Source organism: Takifugu flavidus, chromosome 2, assembly GCF_003711565.1.
Source record: "Takifugu flavidus isolate HTHZ2018 chromosome 2, ASM371156v2, whole genome shotgun sequence".
Classification (NCBI taxonomy): Eukaryota; Metazoa; Chordata; class Actinopteri; order Tetraodontiformes; family Tetraodontidae; genus Takifugu; species Takifugu flavidus.
Window position 1 is genome coordinate 6,277,864 of NC_079521.1, and position 22,792 is coordinate 6,300,655.

Here is a 22,792-nt window from a genome sequence, read left to right on the forward strand (position 1 = left end):
GCGTGCATGTGTGTGTGTGTGGGTGTGTATGTGTGTGTGTCGTGAACCCCAGTTTTAACCCCGCTGATGGATCTTCTATCCAATTCATTTGACACCAATGTGTAGATGTCCCGTCTATATTTGCTAAATTAAAGCTCATTTGCAAGAGTACTTAAAGTTACAGCTTGATCATCATAGATGCAGTGAAACACCCTCATATTTCCATGACTGTGTTGGTCTTTACAGCCCAACAGACCTTTGGCTAGAATGTGTTTTCCCCATTATCACATTGATTGTATGTAATCAGGGGTTTATTCTGCAGCCAATGAAGCGAATTACAGGTTTCCTGCAGGACTAACACTGTAACAATTGATCTGTTCACCGGTGTGTGTGCACGTATGTGTTGCGAATTTGCTTGGGACATGAGGTGGTTTTAGTCAGTGTGTGTGTGTACACATGACCGAAAAAGAAATAACAGTGTTTTTGTGTGAAAGAAGAAAAGTCAATTGGGGAGAGTGAGAGATTGAGACCTAAAGAGAGGGAAAGAAAGAGCTCAGTTGGAGGGAGATTGGTTTAGATTGACTGTCGCTGCGTGAGTTTTTATTTCTTATTTTATTCACTTTTCTTCCTGAAAACAACTATAATCATTGACATGCTGTGATTCTACTGAGGGAACCTCAAACACACAGTCAGGAGAACACACACTCCAGTTTATTTAACTCTTTCCCTGCCTTAAAACAAGACACAGACCATACACAGTAAACAGGGAGAACAGCTAATAATTACTACTCAGGAAGAACTAGTGGCCTAAAAATAGGTCTGTCCAATGGCAGTGGTGTGTTTTAGTTGCAGCTGGCTTTTCATCTTCATGTTGGATGGTGTGGCTAACAAGCTGAAGGAAAGTGTTTTTATTTGAACAGTCACAGAGTTGCCTGGATTAGATTAACGCCCGAACAAACAGTTCAACAAGCATGCACAGATAGAAAAGGGACTAAAATAGAGATAGACATGGAGCAAAGTAATAAAAATAAACAGAGGGGCTGAAAAAGCAATTCAGTCTATTGATGAAATCTATTCATTTGACTATAGAAATGTTAATGCATTTTTTCTAATCCCTCTTCTTACTACTTACTTTAATTCAATGTATTTTTTTTTTGCATTCCATCCTTCCCATTCCTACCCAAAGCGCTTGCAGTATCATCGAGATAGAATTGTATGGGGTATTCTCTCTCTCTCTCTCTGCCTCTTCCTGTTTCTCTCTCACTTTTTTCTTTTTGCTTATTGGACTGTGTGTTCTTATCAGCATCGAGAGCACAATGCTCGGTGTGATGGAAAGGTATTAGCCAAACGGCAGCAGCTACGTTGTCAGCACTTCTCTCCTCTCTGTCTGTTGCAACCATTCCTCTTTCCGGTCTCTTCTTAGCCTTCCGTTCCAGTTCTTATAGATTTTTCATTAGTTTTTTAAAATGCTGTTGGGGCACAGGCATGTTTTTGTCTTTTTGGTACATGCACGTGAATGTGTGAAGAAATCTCTTTCAAGTTCACACATAGAACAACTGATTTAAAAACCAAAGTAGAGTAAATTCCAAATAAAAATGACACCCAGGTTTGAAATGACCTTACAACAGCAGACTCTTCTGCTCTTCTCTTCTCTCTTATCATTACTTATCTATTGCAGGGCAGAAGCTGTTTGGAGTTGTTTCCGATTATGTCTGCCATCTCGTGAGACAGTTGTATAAAGATTGTACATAATGATAGTTTGTGGCTGCACAGAAACACAGACTAAGAGAGCGCGCAGCAGAGCGCTGAGAGTAGCTGCTTTAACACGATGATAGCATGTTTCTCAGGTCGCCGCATCAGCCCACCGCTCTAATGACAGCTTGTCACACTAAAGTGGCCCAGCTTCCTTTAAACTACCCTCAAATAAAGATTCTTCTTTTCCATTCCTCCTGTATTTGTTAGACAACGTTCTACTCTTTCTCTTTGTCTGTTTTTGAATTGATAAATTATGTTTTACTGCATTCTGCGGTTCCTGCAGTCATGTACTTGAACAGTTCAGCAGAACAGAAATCCATCTTCTTTTAAAGAGCTCTGATGATCTTAGACCCCTTCACTTATTTTGTGCAGTAACATGATTCAACATACTCTGTACCTCCATGAATCTATGTAAAAACACGAGTTAAAACTTTTCCATCTCAACTAGGCAAATCCATAGTATTTAAGCACCTAAAAACACATGGAATCAAAAAATGGATCCGTCCTCCTCCCCTCTTTCTCAACCCTTTTCTGAAGAGACAGTCACAATAAGACTGCTCTTTCAGCACTGAGCCATCGTTACATGGAGCCGTAATTATACTGATAACATACATACATAAATGCATTCAACCTCTCGCTCAGCACGGCGCACTCTGTGATTTCTTAATCTTCTTTCCTCTTCTCTCCTCTGCACGCATCTCTTCCCTTTAATTCTTTTTATTCCTCCCCCTTTGACGGCCATTATTTTTCATGTATAGACAGAATGAGAGAAGGAAGGAATGAAAAAGTACATGAGAGAAAAAAATGATGGAAATGAGAGCAAGAGAAAAGAGCAAAGAGGAGCAATGGGAAAAAGATGGATGAGAATTTGAGAGGAAAAGGTAAAAAAAAAAAGCACCTGAGATCTTTGGCACTTAAACTCTTTCACTTAATGGTCCTCAAAGGGATTGACGGTCAAAAGGAGGAGGCACAAAAGGGAATAAAAGAGAAGAAAAGATTAAATAACCACCATCACATCATCTACTTTCACCCCTTTTCTGTTTTCTGTCTCTGAGATCTCATCATCCATTTATTCTTGAGCATCATTATTCTTTCTTCATTGCTAATCTTGTCTACCCTCCATCCAACCACAGACCATTTTATTTTACACTTTGTAACAATGTGATTGAGAAAAAACAGTATTAAATGTATTAATGAGAGGAAAGGGCTTCGGCCATTATAAATCTCAAGTAATTTCACAAGTTTGTTTGGTATTCACTGTTTGCACTTTCAAATTCAAACAGTTCTGATGTAAACAGATTCCCACCAGCCCCTGTAGGTCCACATCCACCCACCCATGTTATATTATGGCTGCATATCTGCTTACCTGACTTTGTCTCCCCTCCCCAGCCCTTTTTCCTCACCCAGCTCTCCATTCTCCGTCAAGGCGCTGTCTGTGTTTTATGGGTCCCTGTAGAACAGGGATCTTTTACAGGCTGACTGGACTTTAGAAGCCCCTCGTTTAGCAGCATCCTGCCTTAATTAAAAACCTCTTTTGTGCTTTCTGCCTTTTAACAATGAAAAGACAGAATGGAGGGACAGCAGGGTTGGAGAAATGGAGAATGGTAATGTAAAGAGGAAGTGAAAGCGAGTGGAGAGAGATTGAGTTAGAGAGATGGCAGTGAATGGGAGGTGATAGGAAGACAGGTAGATAGATACTAAGGTAGACAAAAGGATGTATGGAGAGATATGGACAGCAAGAAGATAGCTGTTAATTACAACTGCCATTAACGAGACACTGGCCAGCCTCCTCAGGGAGAAGAAGCAAAAGCAGGAGAGGAGAGGAGAGGAGAGGAGAGGATTGGGGGATGGAATGAAGCAGAGAAAAGAAAAACAAAATATCAGAAAAGAACAAGAGATTCCAGAAAACAAAATAAATAATTGCTTATTATTTTATATTGTAAACGAGCGCTTTTCAACAAAATGTTATTGCACGGTAGGTGTGTGTGTGTGTGTGTGTGTGTGTGTGTTTGGGATGATTGAGCAGCAGAAGGGCTGCTTACTGATTACCTTCATGTAGAACAAGTTGTTATTGAGTGCAGAGTGATGGATGAGCGCCGGCCTTGTGCATGTGTTTGGACGCTGGTATAGAGGATTCTGCATCTTACACAGTTCCCCTAAATAAACCATTTATCTTGTCTGTTTCTTCCAACTAATGTCTCTAACTTCAGTTTGGCATCATTTCTCTCCTAAATAGCTCTCAGTAGTTGTATTGTGTTCACTAATCTTTGTGAAACTGAATTCAAACACTTTCTTGACTTTGTCTCGTCTGTTTAACACTTTTAACACCATTTGTCATATTCTTGCATTGTTTTTCTCTAACACTTTTCCTTTCTTCTCTGTTTCTTCCTGTCTCACCTCTTTAGGCTCCTCTGCAGAATGTCCAGTAAGGAGCGCCACCTTGAGTCCAACTGTCCATCCTCTTATATAAAGACTGAACCATCTAGTCCTGCCTCCCTTACTGACAGTCTGAACCATCACTCCCCAGGTGGCTCGAGTGACGCCTCTGGCTCGTATTCGTCTACGATGAACGGCCACCCCAACGGTTTAGACTCCCCCAGCCTTTATGGCTCCAATGCAGGGCCACTAGGTCCCACCGGTGGCCCTGGATCAAAGCGTTACGAGGACTGTTCTTCAACTATTGGGGAAGATTCACAGATTAAATGCGAGTACATGTTAAATTCCATGCCGAAGAGGCTGTGTCTGGTGTGCGGGGACATTGCATCGGGATACCACTACGGAGTGGCGTCCTGTGAGGCCTGCAAGGCTTTCTTCAAACGCACAATCCAAGGTTGGCTCCCATTTTGGCCTTCTGTCTGAATGCTCAATGCTTGTTTGTATCTGTCCATATTTCTGTGATACAGTTCATTTCATTCACCTTTAACGGCTGCTTCAATGAAATAGACTTGAGCATACAGTGCAGTGAGTCACATGCACATGCATTTTAGCTGGTATTCTCGATCTGGAACATTCGATAGAAGCCCCAGGCCAGATGTGGACCTACAATTTTATATGCTGCTCGTAACCTCTGAGTACTCAGCGGGCTGTCGGGACACAACCATGGTCCACTTTTTCCTCTGTCCTTGCTGAATGTTGCACTACCTAGTCTCCTCTGGCCACACTTGCTGCTTAACCCACCCAAGTACAACTATCCAATCACACATCCATCTGATTGTGAGACACGCCTCCCTTTCACCCTCAAATTTAACCTTTTATTCATCAACAGTAATTTCAATTTTCAGCTAGTGTTTTCAATCTGGCTTCTTAGGCTCCACATTGAGAGTGTTAGCTGTAAGCCTGTTGTCGAGGAGATAACGTTGTGTCAGAGGAAGGTCAGAGGTTGCGCCTGGAGGTCAGAAGTTCAGGTTCAGCAGTAGAGGGGAGGATAGAGCCGTAATCCACACAGTACAGTAATCCTTCCCCTGTCTCTTGTTAGAAAGAGTCCAAGAAATGCATCAGGTATGTAGGCTACCCTCCTCTTTTTATTTATTTTAAGTTTACTTTGAGCCACCCTCATGCCATCCATACTGCACAGCACTATTTTATCCATGAACACAGAGCGCCTAGGCATTACTGTAACTTTGAAGTGTTTTATGCCTGATAAATGGTGGAAAGGTTTTCTCAACTAGGGTCACTGTGGTATATATGACCCTACAAGGGACAAACAACCTTTGACAACTTTATGTTCAGTAATAATCTTAAACCCAACCTCCTTGTCTGTCAAGACACAGCTGCAATAACCAAGAACCAGCCGACCAGGTGTCATTGATCAATTGAGTCAGTCGGTCATATCAGACAAGATTCATCTATCTGCCTCTTCATCCATCCACCTCTCTGTTCCTGCTTTCTTTTGCCTCAGATAAGCAGCTTTCCTACTAAAGCCCCAGAGAGTGCCAGAATGTCCTGGGGTCTTACATCTACGAGATGGTCACCACTATGGAGAGATGACCTGTATGTGTTTATTGTGGGATGAGCTCAAGCCTCGGTGCAATCCTGACAGAGATTGGTACAGGCATGCAGAGATAAAGGGGCCAAACAGATCTATAGAAGCAATTTCATATAGACAACAGCATATACAGCATGATATACTGTACAGTTAAGCCACTTACAGGACTTTGTAATCACACCGTGTAAGGTTAACCCTAGGTTTATCTGTCAGAGCATTTACGTTGTAAGGTGAATTTTCATTTATTGTGAGGTCTTGTTAAAGGTAATGTAGTTTTAGATACAGTTCTATATTAAAAACGTGAACCTTGTAAACATATGGCCATAATGCTTGGGGTATAGGTGTATATAGATGACCTTGACCTGGTTTAAACAGGGCTGTGTCCACTGTCTGACATCTGCTCATTTATATTTGTAATCCGTCAATCTCATGAAGTTGGTGGAATGTATTGATATAATCAGGACATTCAGAGTTTAAAGGTAAAGGTCAAGACTCTGACTCTGGCTTCTAATTTGAAATGATTTAATAATATCATCAACTGAGATTGTTCATTGCAAGGCTATTTAAAAAGTGAACACAAGCTTTATATTATATAAATGAGTTTCCTGGATGTCTGGATGCAGACTGAGCAGTCTTGGACCCCCTAGAACAAATGGGTCATGACATCATCTCTGGCTGCCACATGAGCCAAACACAACCAAAGTGTGAACGTGTGTTTGTGTTCCCCTCTGTGCCTGTGTGAGGGCTTGAGTTTATCCACTCACATGGGTGGAAATGTAACCGCGTGCATGTGGGCTTGTCTATGAATATACACAAGGTGTGTGTGTGTGTGTGTGTGTGTGTGTGTGTGTGTGTGTGTGTGTGTGTGTGTGTGTGTGTGTGTGTGTGTGTGTGTGTGTGTGTGTGTCTGTGTGTCTGTGTCTGTGTCTGTGTCTGTGTGTGTGTGTGTGTGTGTGTGTGTGTCTGTGTGTGTCCATCTTGGCTGGGTAGCAGTGCCAGCCTCAGATGGGCAGTGGCAGACATATTGGTATGTTTCAACCCATTAGCCAATAAAACTGCAGGTAATCACCAAAAAAACACATCCAGCTGGACAGAGAGGAGAAAGGAGGAGAGGAGAGGAAAGGAGGAGAAGAAGAGAGTATGAGGAGAGGAAAAGAGGATAAGACAGTAAGAGAAGACTGGAGAGTAGGAGAAGAGAGGAGGTGAAGTGAGTAGGAGGAGAGGAGAGTAGGGGGAGAGGATTTAAAAGTGTGTGCGTGCCACAGCGTGGAGGAAGTGACTCTGGCAGCTGTTGTTTCTGTGGCATCTGTCCAGCGACACCTGACAACCTGCATCTATCACTCCCTTATTGAGAAAAAGGGATAAAGGGGAGAGCATGTGGGGGAGGGAGAAGGGGCAGGAAAGGGAGAAAAAGGACATTAAAATGGAGAGACAGAAGGAATAAGGCAGCAGCATAAGGGAAAACATGTAGTGATAATATTTGTAGGGGAGATCAGATTAACAGAGAGGACACTCAAAGTTAGAGTTCCAATGAAGGATGAAAACATGCATAAAAAGGCTTGTTGGGCCATAAAAAGAAAGAAATCCTTCTAAGGTATACAGAATCTACATGATGTGCAGAGACTGGAGCAGCTGTCATGCAGAAGGTGGACATGCCAACATATCTCAAAGGAGATTTCAGGGGATTTGAGGCTTGTATACCCCCAATCAGACACATACTTTAAAAAGTCACCCATTATAGAGAGAAGAGTGTAAGAACCTGTCTGGGGGGTCCAAGCATGATCTCTGCATTCAGCCGACAGACCGCATTTCACAACCAAAAAAAATCATATGTGTCGAACACAAATGACTTCATGTGAATTTAAATCATCGTAAGAACTGGAAGAACACATTTCACTAACATTTTTTGTCATGCCTGTAGTTTCACCCAATGAATAAGAAGCTATATATTATTACAACTATGCAGCAGCTTGATATGCTCAAAGAGGATTTAAAACATTTAGGCTTAATGCCACCAGCCACAGAAGTGGTTCTTAACAGCAGTTATTCACTTAGCTGCACTTCCTGGTTTACAAAGTCCCCTCACTGACCATCCATTAACCCACACGATTCTGTCATTAACACATTTAGCCTTAGTGCTGCATAACTGTTCTCCTTAATTGCTGAATTAATTTGGTCCTCCTGTAGCATCAATATGTAATTATTGCTGTAATCTAACTAGTCCCATTAGTAGTGTCCATTAAGCTATAAGGGTTACCCCAGCATTTAGCATGTTTAGCGCTTCCTCTAACTAACAAGACTGATTAATGAGCATCTTGTTACCCATTAGGAAGTTCTTGTGCATTTAGCCTTTTCTCAAGCTAACTAGCCCCTTTAATCAGCCCAATAATTAGAAAACATCCTCTGCGCAGCAACAGTCAATAGTAATCACTGTTTATGTTGTTCCAGTCAGAGATGCTGGTGCACTGTAGTCAGTGGGCACCAAGAGATGGCAACAACGTCTCTTCTAGCTTAATCTGTACAGTAGTTTAGGCATCACATTTTCTCCAGGGCAAATGGAACCACATGCACATGGTGTCAGTTTGTAGGACTGAACGTAAAGGAGGTGTTGCTTTCTTCTCAGTTCATCCAGAATTTACAAGTTGAAGTCTGAATTAAGAAAAGACCTTTGCTTGCCAATGCATTTTTCTCATCTCTTGTGGCTCTGCCCATCCTGGTGGTTTCCTCTAATACTAAATAAACTAAACTAAAGCCAACTTAATCACACCTTTGTTTTGCCAACATCACCTGACTGAGCATTGAATATCTACTGGGCAGAAATGTTGCCTGGTTTTCACTTGTAGATACCTAACAGGGGACTTTACATTTGCTTTACACTTGTATTTTTTCGATATTGGATATTTATGCCTTCCCACATCTGAAGAAAATGGACACATTATTCTGGTCAAAATTGACCAGCCATCATGGGAAGCAAAGATTCTAACAGTCACCTTGTTGTTGTTTTTGCTGGCAAAGCTTGTGAAGTTAATAGACTTACATCAGCTAATAATCTTAACCACATCTTTACACCTTAGTGTTTCCGTGACTGAAGTGCAGCTTCTCACGCAACCTCGGTCTGCTTGTGCAATGTCACATGTACACTTGTGCAATACACACAAGTAGAACCCAGACAAATGGGGCATTTATAAAGTTTGAATCTTACAGCATATCAGGTAATGAAGGTAAGTCATTAGTGATACAGAAAATGTTTGATGTGAATTGCTCCATCTGTGTTATTATGGTTCCATAGAAACAGTTTGTAGCTAAAACAGAATGTAGGTGTTTTCTGTCTGTCCTGGAGCAGCGTATGCTGACTACCGGTAATTTCTTTTAGCTGACAGATGATTTGTCCATCTGTCTTTTGGTGTGTCTTGAATTAAAATTGTTCTTTCTGTCCTCTGTCATCATATTAACACCTTTACAGGCAACATTGAGTACAGCTGTCCAGCAACCAACGAGTGTGAGATCACCAAAAGGAGACGCAAGTCATGCCAGGCCTGCCGCTTTATGAAGTGTCTGACTGTAGGCATGTTGAGGGAGGGTAAGAACTCTTTAAGTTTCACCCTCATTAACTTCATCAGCTCATGTAGTGTTTTAAAGAAATGCTAATATGTTCTTTTCATCAAAAGAGGCTCATGAATATCAAATTAAAACGCCTAAATTTACATTTACAACACTCATTCTTTTATGAAAATAGTGTTTGTGTAAGAAACAGCTAATGCTCTTGTTAAATGCGTGGATGTGGGATTTATTCAGTACATGGTGACTAAGTTCCCAAGATGACTTTAGTTTTTGTCCCATGAGTAAATTATCCACATTATTTAAGGAAGTAAGACCACCGCAGATACATCGACACAACCTCAGCAACACTCTCACTCAGCACTTATTATTGCTGTAGGAAAAGCTCCAGATATGTTAGCTGCTCCTCCCCATATTAGCTGTTCCTCAACACTTTGATTAAGCACACTCATTCTCTCATTTTTACTCTCATTCATTGCCTCAGCCTCGTTCTCTCACTCTCGTCTGCCCACGCCTGACCTTTCTACTCCCACTGCACTACCAACAATGAAAGGAGGGAGATGAGTCAGGAGGAACAGAGAGAGAGAAAGCTGGGCAAGGGGAGGGGTGAGAGAAAGCTTGGGGGAGGAATGGAGGGAGAAGAGATTGATTTATAGGAGGAGAGAAGAGGGGAGGAGAGGGACCAAGGGAGGACGAGAGGCTGGGACTGATGGTTGAATGGAGCAGAAAGTGTGTGAGAGAGGGAGAGGAGAAGAAAAGAGACGAGGGTCAAGGTTGTAATTGATGGGAGACCTGGCCTACGCCCCCTTCCTCACATTGGTCAGGGAGCATGCTTCTGCCAGCCCTTCTTCCATCCATTCCTGTCTTCATCTTTCTCTCCATTTCTCCCACTCAATGTTATTCCACTGGTTGTGTTGTGTCTCTTTCATTTCATCTATTCACTCTCCTTTTCAGCCCTTTTGTCTCCATCCTTTTGGCACCCACCCCCTTCCTTCCAGCTCCTAAACCACAAACATGATCACATGAAAACATCATCATTATTAAAGCAGACGTTAGAGTCACACAAGCACATTTTACTCACAATAAGAACAACATCAGTGTCAACATGTTCCTGATGCAGCCCTGGCTCTGATATTAGTTTCATTATATATTTGATTTGAAAGGTTTATCATCTGCAAAAGCTCAGAACTAATGCACTTTCTCATTTGCCTCCTACTTTCCTCGTGCACATACACACACACACAGAGTCCAAAGAAGGTGCTGTCGGGGCGTTTGCTTTTTCTCAGTCCCAGTTGATCTGACATAAGCAGAACCTATGTCTCATCTCCTGTTTGGTCACATCCGTGTTTGTGTGGCCACAGATGTGCACACACACAAGTGTAAGTGCATGTGCTGTTGGCACTTCCGTGAGTCTCAGTGTTCAGAGCTCAGACCACATCCTCATACTGGACACGGAAACCACATGACCTTTTGTCGATGAACAAGATCCTCACATACATATTATTAATGACCGTCCCATTTTAGTATCGGAGTTTAAACACATCCATATTTTTAGTAGCACAGAATAAATAGTCGGAGGGGAAAGCATGGTATTGATTTTAACACTCTGGGATGTGGTTTGCCCACAGAGCATTGTAAGAGGCCAGAACTATTGCTGCCGTTTTTTGCTACTGTCTCTCTACTCCATGTACACTCATCACCAACACACACATGCACATACACACACATATATACATACAATATACGTATAAGGGTGGACAGGCAGACCTGGTGTAGTGTGTGTGTGTTTGTGTGTGTATGTGTGTGTGTGTGTGTGTGTGTGTTGTGTGTGTGTGTGTGTGTGTGTGTGTGTGTGTGTGTCCCTGTTTAGATGCTGAAGTTTACCCCTCAGGGCAAGATTGGCCTCAAATTAGCTTTGTCGCTCTGGGAGACAAAGTAGGTGAGATGAAGAGCAAGTGAGGCAGGAAGGAAGCTGTGAATGTGTGTGTGCATGTGTGTGTGTGTGTGTGTGTGTGTGTGTGTGTGTGTGTGTGTGTGTGTGTGTGTGTGTCAGAAAGAGAGCAGAGAAGAGGCCAGAGGGTCAGTAAACCAATTCAAACTGCTGCTGTTTTTTATGTTCTTTTCACCACACACCTGACCTGATAATGTGAATATCCACTCACTCCTAACTGTGTGAAATATTGACTATTGTTCATGCAGAGAAGTAAAGGAGTGGGGGGTGGTGGTGGGGGGTGGTAGGGTTAAACTGGAGAAATAAACGACCATGGGACACCCACCCACCAATATGTACTAGCTAATTTCTGGAGCAAAGCAATTAAAGGACCTGACTATATTATAAGAACTTCCCCTCTGGCAATGGCTGGCTGTCCATTTTTAATGAGGTCATAATGATGCGTCAGCTGAAGAGCAAAAGGTCGTGTGGGTGGGGCTTAATGAGTGGAGGGTAGTGTGAGAAAAGAGCAACGTTACAGTTAAAGTATTTGACCAAAAAGGAGTGAAATAGGATTTGTAAAGCATTGTGTTCACAGTTTTATTTTAATTGTGAAGTTAAAAATCTGGCATCACTGTACTGATTACTGCTCATTTCATACTGGCAGAACAGATTCAGCAGTGATGTGTTGAATTATCATAAACAAGAAAACACTGAACAGACATGTGAACATGAAGACCGTTGGCAGAGGGACTCCATCCATGGGCCAGCAAGATAAATGTACATGTGCATATGGCCACAGTGACACATTTGCTGCCTTTAATGCGACAGATTTGATGATCACACGTGAATCATGGTGAATCCACAACTAAAGACTCCATCTCGGTTTTGCCGTACAGCCAACTGGATTCAGATGGTAGTTTACCAGAGAGGAAAGTCCACAGACTGCTAATATAAACCTTGGCACACTGCCCCCATCGCACAACTGCACATACACACACACACCACACTTGCCAACTTTGGCCATGCTCCCCCCGGCCTCTAAGACCTAATGAGTGAGACCAGGTGGAAGGCCCCAGTCTGTGTGAATGATGGTGCTCATGTGTTTGGTGTGTATGTACAGCTGGTGCTGTGCATCATAACTCTCTTCATAGCTCAACAATTCTCCCTGCTGCCATCCAGAGTCTTTATGGTTGCTCTCTCTCACACACACACACACAAATACACACACACTCACGCACCATAATTGAGATGACCAACTGATGCATTACTTTCAGACAGCACAAAAATTTCAAAAAGGATTTCAGATAAAAGTTAACATTCAATTGTGAAGAGATGATTGTTAGGAAGAAACTATGGAGGGAATAAAAGGAGCAGAGAAGAGGATGAGGAAACAGAGGAGAGGAGTGCCAGACAACTGGTGGCGTCTGGTGTTCCCTCATGGGAAACTTGTAGCTAAATCTGGCTGGGTAGCGTATGTCCTGGAGTGTGTGCATGCGTGTGTGTGTGTGTGTGTGTGTGTGTGTGTGTGTGTGTGTGTAGAATCTGGTTGCAGCCCAGATAGAGGAGAGTGATAATGGAAATACGGTGAGAGGTACACCTAAGTGGTCCATAGTGTTTCACATGCACTCTGTGTTCAGGGCAGAAGGCACATACCAAGACAACAATAAGAGTAAGAACTCTCCCCAACCACCACCATCCCTGAACACAAGCCTTAATTAATCAGATAAATGCCACTAATGTACAGGTAAGCTCCAGGTTGGTTTTCTCTGGATGTCCTGTTTTGGAATATATATCAGTGTTTTCTGTGTCTGTTTAAGAGACCGAGCTGTTTCTATGAAGAAGGCAGCATTGTCATGGTTCCTCACGCACACTCACACACACTCCTGTTCACATACCAGTGACGGCCACCTGCCCGCTGCCTCAGGCGCTTCTGTTGAGATTTGTTCTGGTCTAAACCAACGTCACTGCATGACACCGCACACTTTTCCCTCTTATCTTCCTCTCCGTCCTGCGCTCTCGCTTCATTTTCTTCTTTTGTCATCCCTTCTCTTTTTCTTTCTTGTCAAATCTTTACATTCATCTTGAATTAATTCAAACAACTACTTCCCTCCAGCATCACTAATACTGGGTGTTCAACTCTGTTACAATTTCAGTTCTTCCTCTCTTTTCTTTTTTAGATTTTCCACTTTTTCCTTTTGAGTGTTTCCTATTGTCATCAACAAGAATCCCCTTATTTATTTTTCCCACTGTCCCGGTCTTACACTTTTTCCACCTGAACACTCCTCTCTTTCACCCGTTCATTATGTTATCTAATCATTGACCATCTGAAATCAATCCATTTCCATCTCCTCCTTTCTTCTCCTCCATCTCTTCCCATTTCTCTCTACCTGTTAGAGACATGCATCTTTCTTCAAAAACACTTGGGTGTCGAAGGCATTTTACTTGCAATTCTTCAACTATTCAAACACACACTCACACATAAACACAGACACTCACTCAAACATACACACACACTCTCACACTCACACACAGGCACGTTCGCACACACACACACACACACACTTACACACACACAAACGTGGTAACACAGAGTGATGCCAATGCTGTGTAAAATCCATGCTGATGTGATCAGTGCAGATTGTGCTATTGACAGCCAGCAATATTCCCATGACAGAAATGATTCACCTTCATCACTCGTGTGTGTGTGTGTGTGTGTTTGTGTGTGTGTGTGTGTGTGTGTGTGTGTGCGTGCGTGCGTGCGTATGCATGTGTGTGTGTGCGCACGTGTGTGTGTGCGTGTGTGTTATCATGACAAAGAAAAACATGGGTGTGATTGTAAAGATGATGAACAGAAAGACTGCACTCCTTTTCTGTCCTATATTTGTTTTTCGTCCATATTTGTTCCATTTTTCTGCTGCTCATTTGCTCTTTTTATACACACACTTCTCCTCCATGACCCTTTCTCTCTCCCCTCCAGTCTTGGTTCAGTCTTTCCTGTCCCTGTTGCCCATTCTTTATTATTTGAAGGCTCATTTGTTAAGCGGAGAGAGCACACTCTCACTCTTCCCCAGCCTTCCCCTCTTTCCTTTTTGTGGACTTTGGAAATATAATTTTCAATTTTTAATTTGATTCATTTAGATTTGATCATTAATCAGTGTTGAGAGAGAGTTAATTTGGTGGAAAATAAATGAGGTAGTTAGAGAGGGCTCTTTATAAAGTGAGCTCAGCAGCGCTGAGGCTTTACCGTCCAAGGAAAGGGAAATATTGGACGTCTGCATGTTGGAATTAGTGCATGATGTCCAAAGCCTGTGCAGTGTGTTTAAACACGAAAGAAAAGGCATTAAATAACCTCCATAGACTGTCTGACTCAACAGTAACAGCACCACCGGTCATAGTGTCATAAAGGGAGTAGCTTTATACTCTAAACAGCAACTTTACTGTCTCTCACAGTTGAGCAGGAAGGCAGGTGACTTTAATTTTTGACGAAAGAATATTTTTTTCACTTATCCTTCACTTATACCTTCATGCCAGACCTCTAAATCATCCCTTCTTCCAACCATCTTCTGCACCTTCTCCTATACTTGATGCTTTACTTCTGACCTGCCGGTGACCCAGGTAGCAACTGAGCAAGCGGTTTGTCAGAGCTTACCTAAACGAGTGTAAATGTTGTGTGAAAATACCGTGTGTGTGTGATAGAAAAACAGAAAGTGTGTTTGTGTGGCTTTGTACCCCCTGGTGTTCAGAGATTCTTGACCGTTTGCTGACACTGCCGCCCCACCACCATCACACACATGCACACACACACACACCACACACACACACACACACACTTACACACACACAAACGTGGTAACACAGAGTGATGCCAATGCTGTGTAAAATCCATGCTGATGTGATCAGTGCAGATTGTGCTATTGACAGCCAGCAATATTCCCATGACAGAAATGATTCACCTTCATCACTCGTGTGTGTGTGTGTGTGTGTGTGTGTGTGTGTGTGTGTGTGTGTGTGCGTGCGTGCGTGCGTATGCATGTGTGTGTGTGCGCGCGTGTGTGTGCGTGTGTGTTATCATGACAAAGAAAAACATGGGTGTGATTGTAAAGATGATGAACAGAAAGACTGCACTCCTTTTCTGTCCTATATTTGTTTTTCGTCCATATTTGTTCCATTTTTCTGCTGCTCATTTGCTCTTTTTATACACACACTTCTCCTCCATGACCCTTTCTCTCTCCCCTCCAGTCTTGGTTCAGTCTTTCCTGTCCCTGTTGCCCATTCTTTATTATTTGAAGGCTCATTTGTTAAGCGGAGAGAGCACACTCTCACTCTTCCCCAGCCTTCCCCTCTTTCCTTTTTGTGGACTTTGGAAATATAATTTTCAATTTTTAATTTGATTCATTTAGATTTGATCATTAATCAGTGTTGAGAGAGAGTTAATTTGGTGGAAAATAAATGAGGTAGTTAGAGAGGGCTCTTTATAAAGTGAGCTCAGCAGCGCTGAGGCTTTACCATCCAAGGAAAGGGAAATATTGGACGTCTGCATGTTGGAATTAGTGCATGATGTCCAAAGCCTGTGCAGTGTGTTTAAACACGAAAGAAAAGGCATTAAATAACCTCCATAGACTGTCTGACTCAACAGTAACAGCACCACCGGTCATAGTGTCATAAATGGAGTAGCTTTATACTCTAAACAGCAACTTTATTGTCTCTCACAGTTGAGCAGGAAGGCAGGTGACTTTAATTTTTGACGAAAGAATATTTTTTTCACTTATCCTTCACTTATACCTTCATGCCAGACCTCTAAATCATCCCTTCTTCCGACCATCTTCTGCACCTTCTCCTATACTTGATGCTTTACTTCTGACCTGCCGGTGACCCAGGTAGCAACTGAGCAAGCGGTTTGTCAGAGCTTACCTAAACGAGTGTAAATGTTGTGTGAAAATACCGTGTGTGTGTGATAGAAAAACAGAAAGTGTGTTTGTGTGGCTTTGTACCCCCTGGTGTTCAGAGATTCTTGACCGTTTGCTGACACTGCCGCCCCACCACCATCACACACATGCACACACATGCACACACACACACACACACACACACATGCTCGAACAGCATACCTGGGCTGTCAGCCGTTTTGGCCCCCCCCCCCCACACACACACAAACACAGACACACACACGGCATGTACAGTTCACTGGTTTGAGAGTTAAATTTACATTTCAAAAGCTCATTTAAGGTCTTGGTAAGATATTGTTATGTAAATTATTGTGTTCACCACAAACAAGCACTTATTAGTGTCATGTGCACCAATTTTTACTTTCTATGATCATTTTTCTTAAATCTCTTTTTTGTCTTGGTTGGCGTCAGCACATTTTTCTGTGGATTTAATCTATCTGTTCGAAAATAGTCCCGCTACTCTCATCTCAGCTGCTTTTGCTTCACAGTTTTATTAAAATTCATTGAGATGCAAGGTTGCTCAGGGAACGCTGATGTAATGACTGCTGTCATTTATTGTATAGAAATCAGAACCATGTCGTAGAGCTGAAGTTATTTGGTGGAAAATCCTTTTCCCAGACCAAAACTGTCAGCTTGAAATATTTGATAATCTTTATTGAATCCTCCTCTTTTCCCTTATACTCTTCCCCTCCTAGGTTCATGACACCTCTGTCGTCCTTATCCATCTTTAAGTGGTAACCACGGTAACACCCAATCCCCTGAGAGATTGGCCTAATTAAATTAGGACTCCTTTGTGTCAATTAATTAACAAGACAGAAAGAGAAAGAAACAGCAACATAGACTGGACCAGAAACATGGGAAAAGTCAGAAGAGCACCATTAGGTTTTGCACTCTAATAGAGCCCCTAAAATTAACTGAAGTCCACCCGTAACTGCACGGCTGCAAACGGTAAGAGAGGATGGAAAGGATATACGGTAATATCTATCCTAAATATCTGATAATAGATTTTGGTGTAAAAAAAATGCAGTACAGTGGAATTTGGACACCATTGCGTGCTTGTTTTACTTGTGTGATTGCACTCACTTCCTGTGTGGTGCTTTTTGTCTTGATATCCTTGTTCCTTTGCCCACAGGTGTTCGTCTGGACCGGGTCCGTGGAGGCAGACAGAAGTACAAACGCAGAATAGATGCTGACAACAGTCCATACCTGAACCCACAACTGGCTTTGCCTGCAAAGAAGCCATGTAAGAGAATGCAAAGACACGTCCAAAGTTGCTGGTAACAGCACCTGTAATAGCTCTTCCTGTGATCTGGAAGCATCTCTGAAGGATCATATGTCGTACTGCACAACTAATCACTTATGCTCTCTAGAAAAGCATTGAAAATATTGAAATTCCAATGTATTATCTCATTTTGTGGAGGCAGTTTTGTTGTAATCCACATGTATAAGATAAGGCCAATCCATCCAATTCTACACTAATGGGACACTAAAGTCATGTAAACACACACACACACACACACACACACACAGTCACAATGTTGGGAGGCCATCTGTTCCAACCAGAGTTTATTTCCTTGTCTCTACAGCTACTAGTGTGGGATCATAACATTTTATATGTGTAATATTTCACTATAAAGGTCTTCATTTTGCTCTGGCTAGATTGGCTGCATCTATTAAAGAACAAAACCATAGCCAGAGCCTGATGATTGAAAAATTAACAAGGGAATGCCTGACTGAGAGAAAGTGAGAGACAGGTGGAGAGAGAGAGAGAGAGAGACTACACCTTAACAAGGAGGTTTCTCAGAGAGAATGAGATGAGATGAGGAGAGAGGAAGGGAGGGGATGGGCCAGAACCCTAATCCGGATTAAATCCAATCTGGCAACCACATCAAACTAGAGTTAGCTCTTTAGCTAACCGTCTGCTGGCACACATAACACACGCACGCACATGCAGTGCAGATTGACTAGTGTTTAGCAGCTTGGTCCCCAAAGCCCATTTTGCTTAAAGCTGTAGCATATTCTGCTTTAGGCCAATATGCTGAATGGCTGCACGACACGACAGCTTACAGGACTTCTGCACTACTAATCACCAGAATGATTAGATAATATAAATGTGTGTGTGTGTGTGTGTGTGTGTGTGCATACACAGAACCAAATAAATGTCCTGAGTTGTTCCTGTCGTGATTCTCAAAGAACACAAATCTAGAGTTTAATGTAGACTTTCTGTTTTGTTTTTTGTTCTTTTTCTCCGACACACAGTCGATACACGCAACAAAAAATCTTTCTGTCCCTCAGACACACACAGACATCCCATCTATCTGTAGCCCAATCCCCAGCTTCAGTGTCCCCATTGATTGTGTGAGAACAGAACAATAGCCCAGGGTTTGGAAATGGGCTTCCATTGATTCTAATTAGGGAAACATTAAATAAGATTTACCCACAGATACCACACAGTGACTGGGATTGTTTTGGTTCAAACGACCCTGGAGCTGGAGCTAGACCGAAGAGGAAGAAAAGAATATATATTTATGTGCAAGTGTGTTTGTGGGGGTGGCGAGTGTGAGATCAATACACGTCTCATCCCCCCCAACTCTGATTCACTCCCTTCTGTTGTTTATCTCTACTAGCTGTCGCTCTCTCCACTCTTCCTGTCTGTCTTTTTACGATCTGTCCATGACTTTAATTCTACCTGTCTGTTCGCTGTTATTTTTTTCCTCCTCTTATTTGTCACTCTTTCTTCCCTCCCCTCACTCCTCTCTCACTTCTATCCCCTGTTATTATTCCCATGCTTGATTAGTTGGTGGATTAATTTGGAAGCAGGGTATCAGGGTCTGTCACTAATGGGCCATAGAGATCTCATCACCACATGTCACCATTACCAGCTGAGCTGTTTGGTTTCCATATAATCTTCCTCGTCTGTATGTGTCAGTGAGGACTGGTTGACTTGATGTTTGAGGCGGTAATGCATAATACAATGTTGTGAACAAGTTGACTCACCAACAGTGCTCATCTTTAATCATATCTTGCAACAACTCCAGAATGAAAACTGGGGATTTTTTTTACATTTTATCTTCCCAACTATAGTTCCAAAGGTAGTCATGCTGTAATACAGCAGTCAGATCAATTATCCTGCTTGATTAACGACTAATTCCTGAGCGTAACGCATATACATCAAGCACAAAAGAGCAGTAATACTGATATTAACATATGAAAGTGATATGCTTCTGTCTAACCCTCACAGCAGCCGTTTTGCTTCTTTTTAACAGACATGAACATATAGCAACCTGTGTGCTAGCTAGCATGTTACGAGGAGACTATGCAAATGAACCATTCTTTTTCTGCCCTACGTTTGCTGTAGAACACTTTGTAGTCATTCGCAGCAAAAATTCACCAACTCTCTGTCTCTGTGTTTTTCTCCTTGTCTGGTGGTCATGTCAGTTGCCTTTGGCTGCCTTGCAGATAACAAAATCGTCTCTCATTTGCTGGTCGCTGAGCCAGAGAAGATTTATGCCATGCCAGACCCGACGGTACCAGACAGCGACATCAAGGCCCTGACTACGCTGTGTGACCTGGCGGACAGAGAGCTGGTGGTGAACATCGGCTGGGCTAAACATATCCCAGGTAGGAAAATTAAGCAATAAACATCAAGCGTGTACATATACAGATGTGCAGGTGCACTGTCTGACCTACTGGAGTGAGACTGGGATCAGATGCAGGTGCTGCGGGTGCGACCTCTCACCCACCATCATACAACTGGCCAGCCTGTCACCCATCACATCTTGACACTAAAGCTTCAATGTTGGCCTTGTGTTTTCTCAAGATGAATTAAATTCAGAGGAGGAAGCTTAAATGTTTCAAAGATCTCTGCTGCTAAAGTCCTAAAATAACAATACTGACCTACAAGCCTAACCTACAAATGATAACATGAGAAAAGAGACAAAAACCAAGAGGCAGATGTGACGGCCTTGATGTGACACTTTAGTGCAACTGTGTGCAGGGTTCAACAGGATCCAGCATCTATGTCTCAGACTTACATAAGATGAGTCCTGTTGTTTTAAAATGTGGGAATGGAGAAGAAAATTTCTTCATCACTGGTTACAGTTCAGCACTGTGCAATGATGGAACCGAGGAACCTGATTATGTGTGTGTGTTACAGCTTTCTGTGTAAAAGGAGTCAAGCGCCACAATTGCTTGGCGGAGGAGAGAAGATGGCATGATTAGATAAATGAGAAGGGCAATCCGCTGCTCACAGCCAAAGATAGAACTCTTCATCTTCCAAGTGTGCAAGCGTGCGTGCATCTGGACACTTTATGAAAACCACATTGTTCACAACACTGAACACTAATCCAATACTGTCTCACACACACATACACACAGGTGGAGATAGATGAATGCAAAAAAGTGATCGGCTGCACACGTAAATAGGTAAAACTGATTGAATCTTGGTGGTAAATAAAAGTATAGACCTGTTAACCTTTACATAGTTGTCTCTTCCCACATCTTGTACTGTGTATGTGCATTTGTGTAACAGCAGACCACACATGAGTCTGTGCATGTGAACACACACGCTTCAGTAATTGTTGTATAACAGTAATTTTTTTAAATCAAATTGATGAAGAGGGAAACAAAGACGGAAAAAAGACAGAGGTACAAAGAAGAGAGGTGAAGCCAATTTATGTTCCATGATATGGCTGCACGGCGCAGCACACACACACACGTGCATACACACTTCCACACGCACAGGCCACTAACAGTGGTAACAACATGTCAAAGCGAGAGCCAGGCAGCTAATTTGAAGTCATTAGATGTCTGCCGTACTGGCAACAATTTGTTACGCTCACACACGCAGAAACGCACACACAAAAACACATCTCATGCACAGCCTGAGTTAAGAGCCGTCTGCGGATAGCGAGGAGGCTAAATTGTAAACTAATTTAAACATCACTCAGTGTTAGAGAGGCTGCCTGCAAGACAGGCCCCAGGATAACAAGGCTAGGGTAGACGTGTACGTGTGGGTGTGTGTGTGGGTGTGGGTGTGTGACCCGCTGTGGTTGACACAGATTTCCCAACCTTAGAGCTTTGATGGGGCATTCGATTGGTTGTTTTATTCTAATGTTTTGTGCATGTGATTGTGCACGCTCATTTCCATACTGTTATTGGCTGTATGCAACCATTTGATATGTCATTAGAAGATGAAAATGAGGTTTCACACATATGCATGGCCTGTTTCCAACAAGGAATGTGCTTGTGTGCGCCTGTGTGTGTGTGTGTGCGCGCGTGTGTGTGTGTGTGTGTGTGTGTGTGTGTGTGTGTGTGTGTGTGTGTGTGTGTGTGTGTGTGTTTGAGAGGTTAAATTTATATATCTATACATGTTTATACGAGTCAAGTATTAGAACTGTGTTTTAAAGCTGTAGGTTATGCAGACGTATAAAACCATTAAGGCCTTGATGTGTACTAAAGTCTCTAGTGGTGTATTAGTGTGCACATTATCTTCAAGTGTGTGTTGAAGTAAGAACAAGAGGTGGTCAGGTCAGAGGAGGTGGAAGAATACAAATATTTAAACAGGAGTGAACGAGTGAATTAAAATAAAGAGGCCATTCAAAATGTGCCATTTATCTGTCTGTAGAATTAGTCTTTTCATCGTTTTCTCCATCCTCCCTCCCTCCCTCCCTTATGTTAACTAAATGACTAGCAGACAGTCATGCCGGCAGCTCTTATCTAGACTTGCGGACACAAAAGGAAAAGACGGACAGGCAGCACTTGACTTGACGAAAGAGCATAGAATGAACAAATGAATGAATCAGTGAAAGACAGCCAAAACCTATAACAATCCAGAACCAGGGGCCTTGCCATTAGTGCTTTTTTTAACAACGTCCCCCCTCCATTCTTTCTTTATTCAAGAGAGAAATTACTCTTGGGGCAGCCCCCCATTGCCATTTCACTATTCTCTCCACCCTATCTCTTCTTACGTGCTCTTTCCTTTCTTAGTAATTCTCCTTTTCTTCCCTTCGTTCCCCTTTCAATTTTGACACCCAGGATAAGCGTCGGCAGTATGATTGAGCTGTAAAAACGGAGATGGGGGTGGGGGTGGGGGGGTGCCTGAGAGTTGCTGTTGGTCCATTCATTTAATCAGCCTATATGGAGATATGGAAGAAGCTGCTTTGGCTTTTTTGTGTGATCGGATGGTGGCATCTGTCTCCTTATTCTGTAACGATTTAATAACGTGCTTCATCTTCAGGGACATTTTAGGAGTGGTTCATCAAGTGTCCTCCATTACGTTACATTCGTTGCTCAATAATAATGCGTGAAAAGTCCTAGAAAATGAAACAAAATGAAGAAGCAGTTTCCCAATAAAACACTTGACTGAAGCTAAAGCACAATAATGTAGCAGGACCAGAGCAGCGTTGTCACATGCATTAACTCTGTATAATATAGAGACTCCCTTGGAGCTGACAAAAATAAGAGTCTTCTGACCTGCTGGTGGAATTCCTGCCACCCCTTTGCCCTCTGTTCTTGGGGCTCATCCTCCTTTTCTCCTTCTCATTGACCTGACCTCCCATCCTCTCCATGGTATCCTTCACCTCATCACTGAGTCAACCTCATCCCTCAAATCAAGCTTCTCTCTCTTCCTCATGC

General features: G+C 42.5%; 1 protein-coding gene across 4 annotated transcripts in view; it reads left to right on the forward strand.

Moving 5' to 3' along the window:
• esrrga (estrogen-related receptor gamma a) overlaps positions 1-22,792 on the forward strand; it is a 54,016-nt gene that overhangs the window by 11,376 nt on the left and 19,848 nt on the right. For 2 of the 4 annotated variants that reach the window (XM_057025186.1, XM_057025184.1), the window contains exons 3-6: positions 4,140-4,564; positions 9,183-9,299; positions 17,289-17,399; positions 19,595-19,777. In XM_057025186.1, coding sequence (XP_056881166.1) covers positions 4,140-4,564; positions 9,183-9,299; positions 17,289-17,399; positions 19,595-19,777 — 836 coding nt within the window. The remainder of the gene's footprint in view (positions 1-4,139; positions 4,565-9,182; positions 9,300-17,288; positions 17,400-19,594; positions 19,778-22,792) is intronic. The other 2 variants (XM_057025187.1, XM_057025185.1) reach the window with 2 other exon arrangements.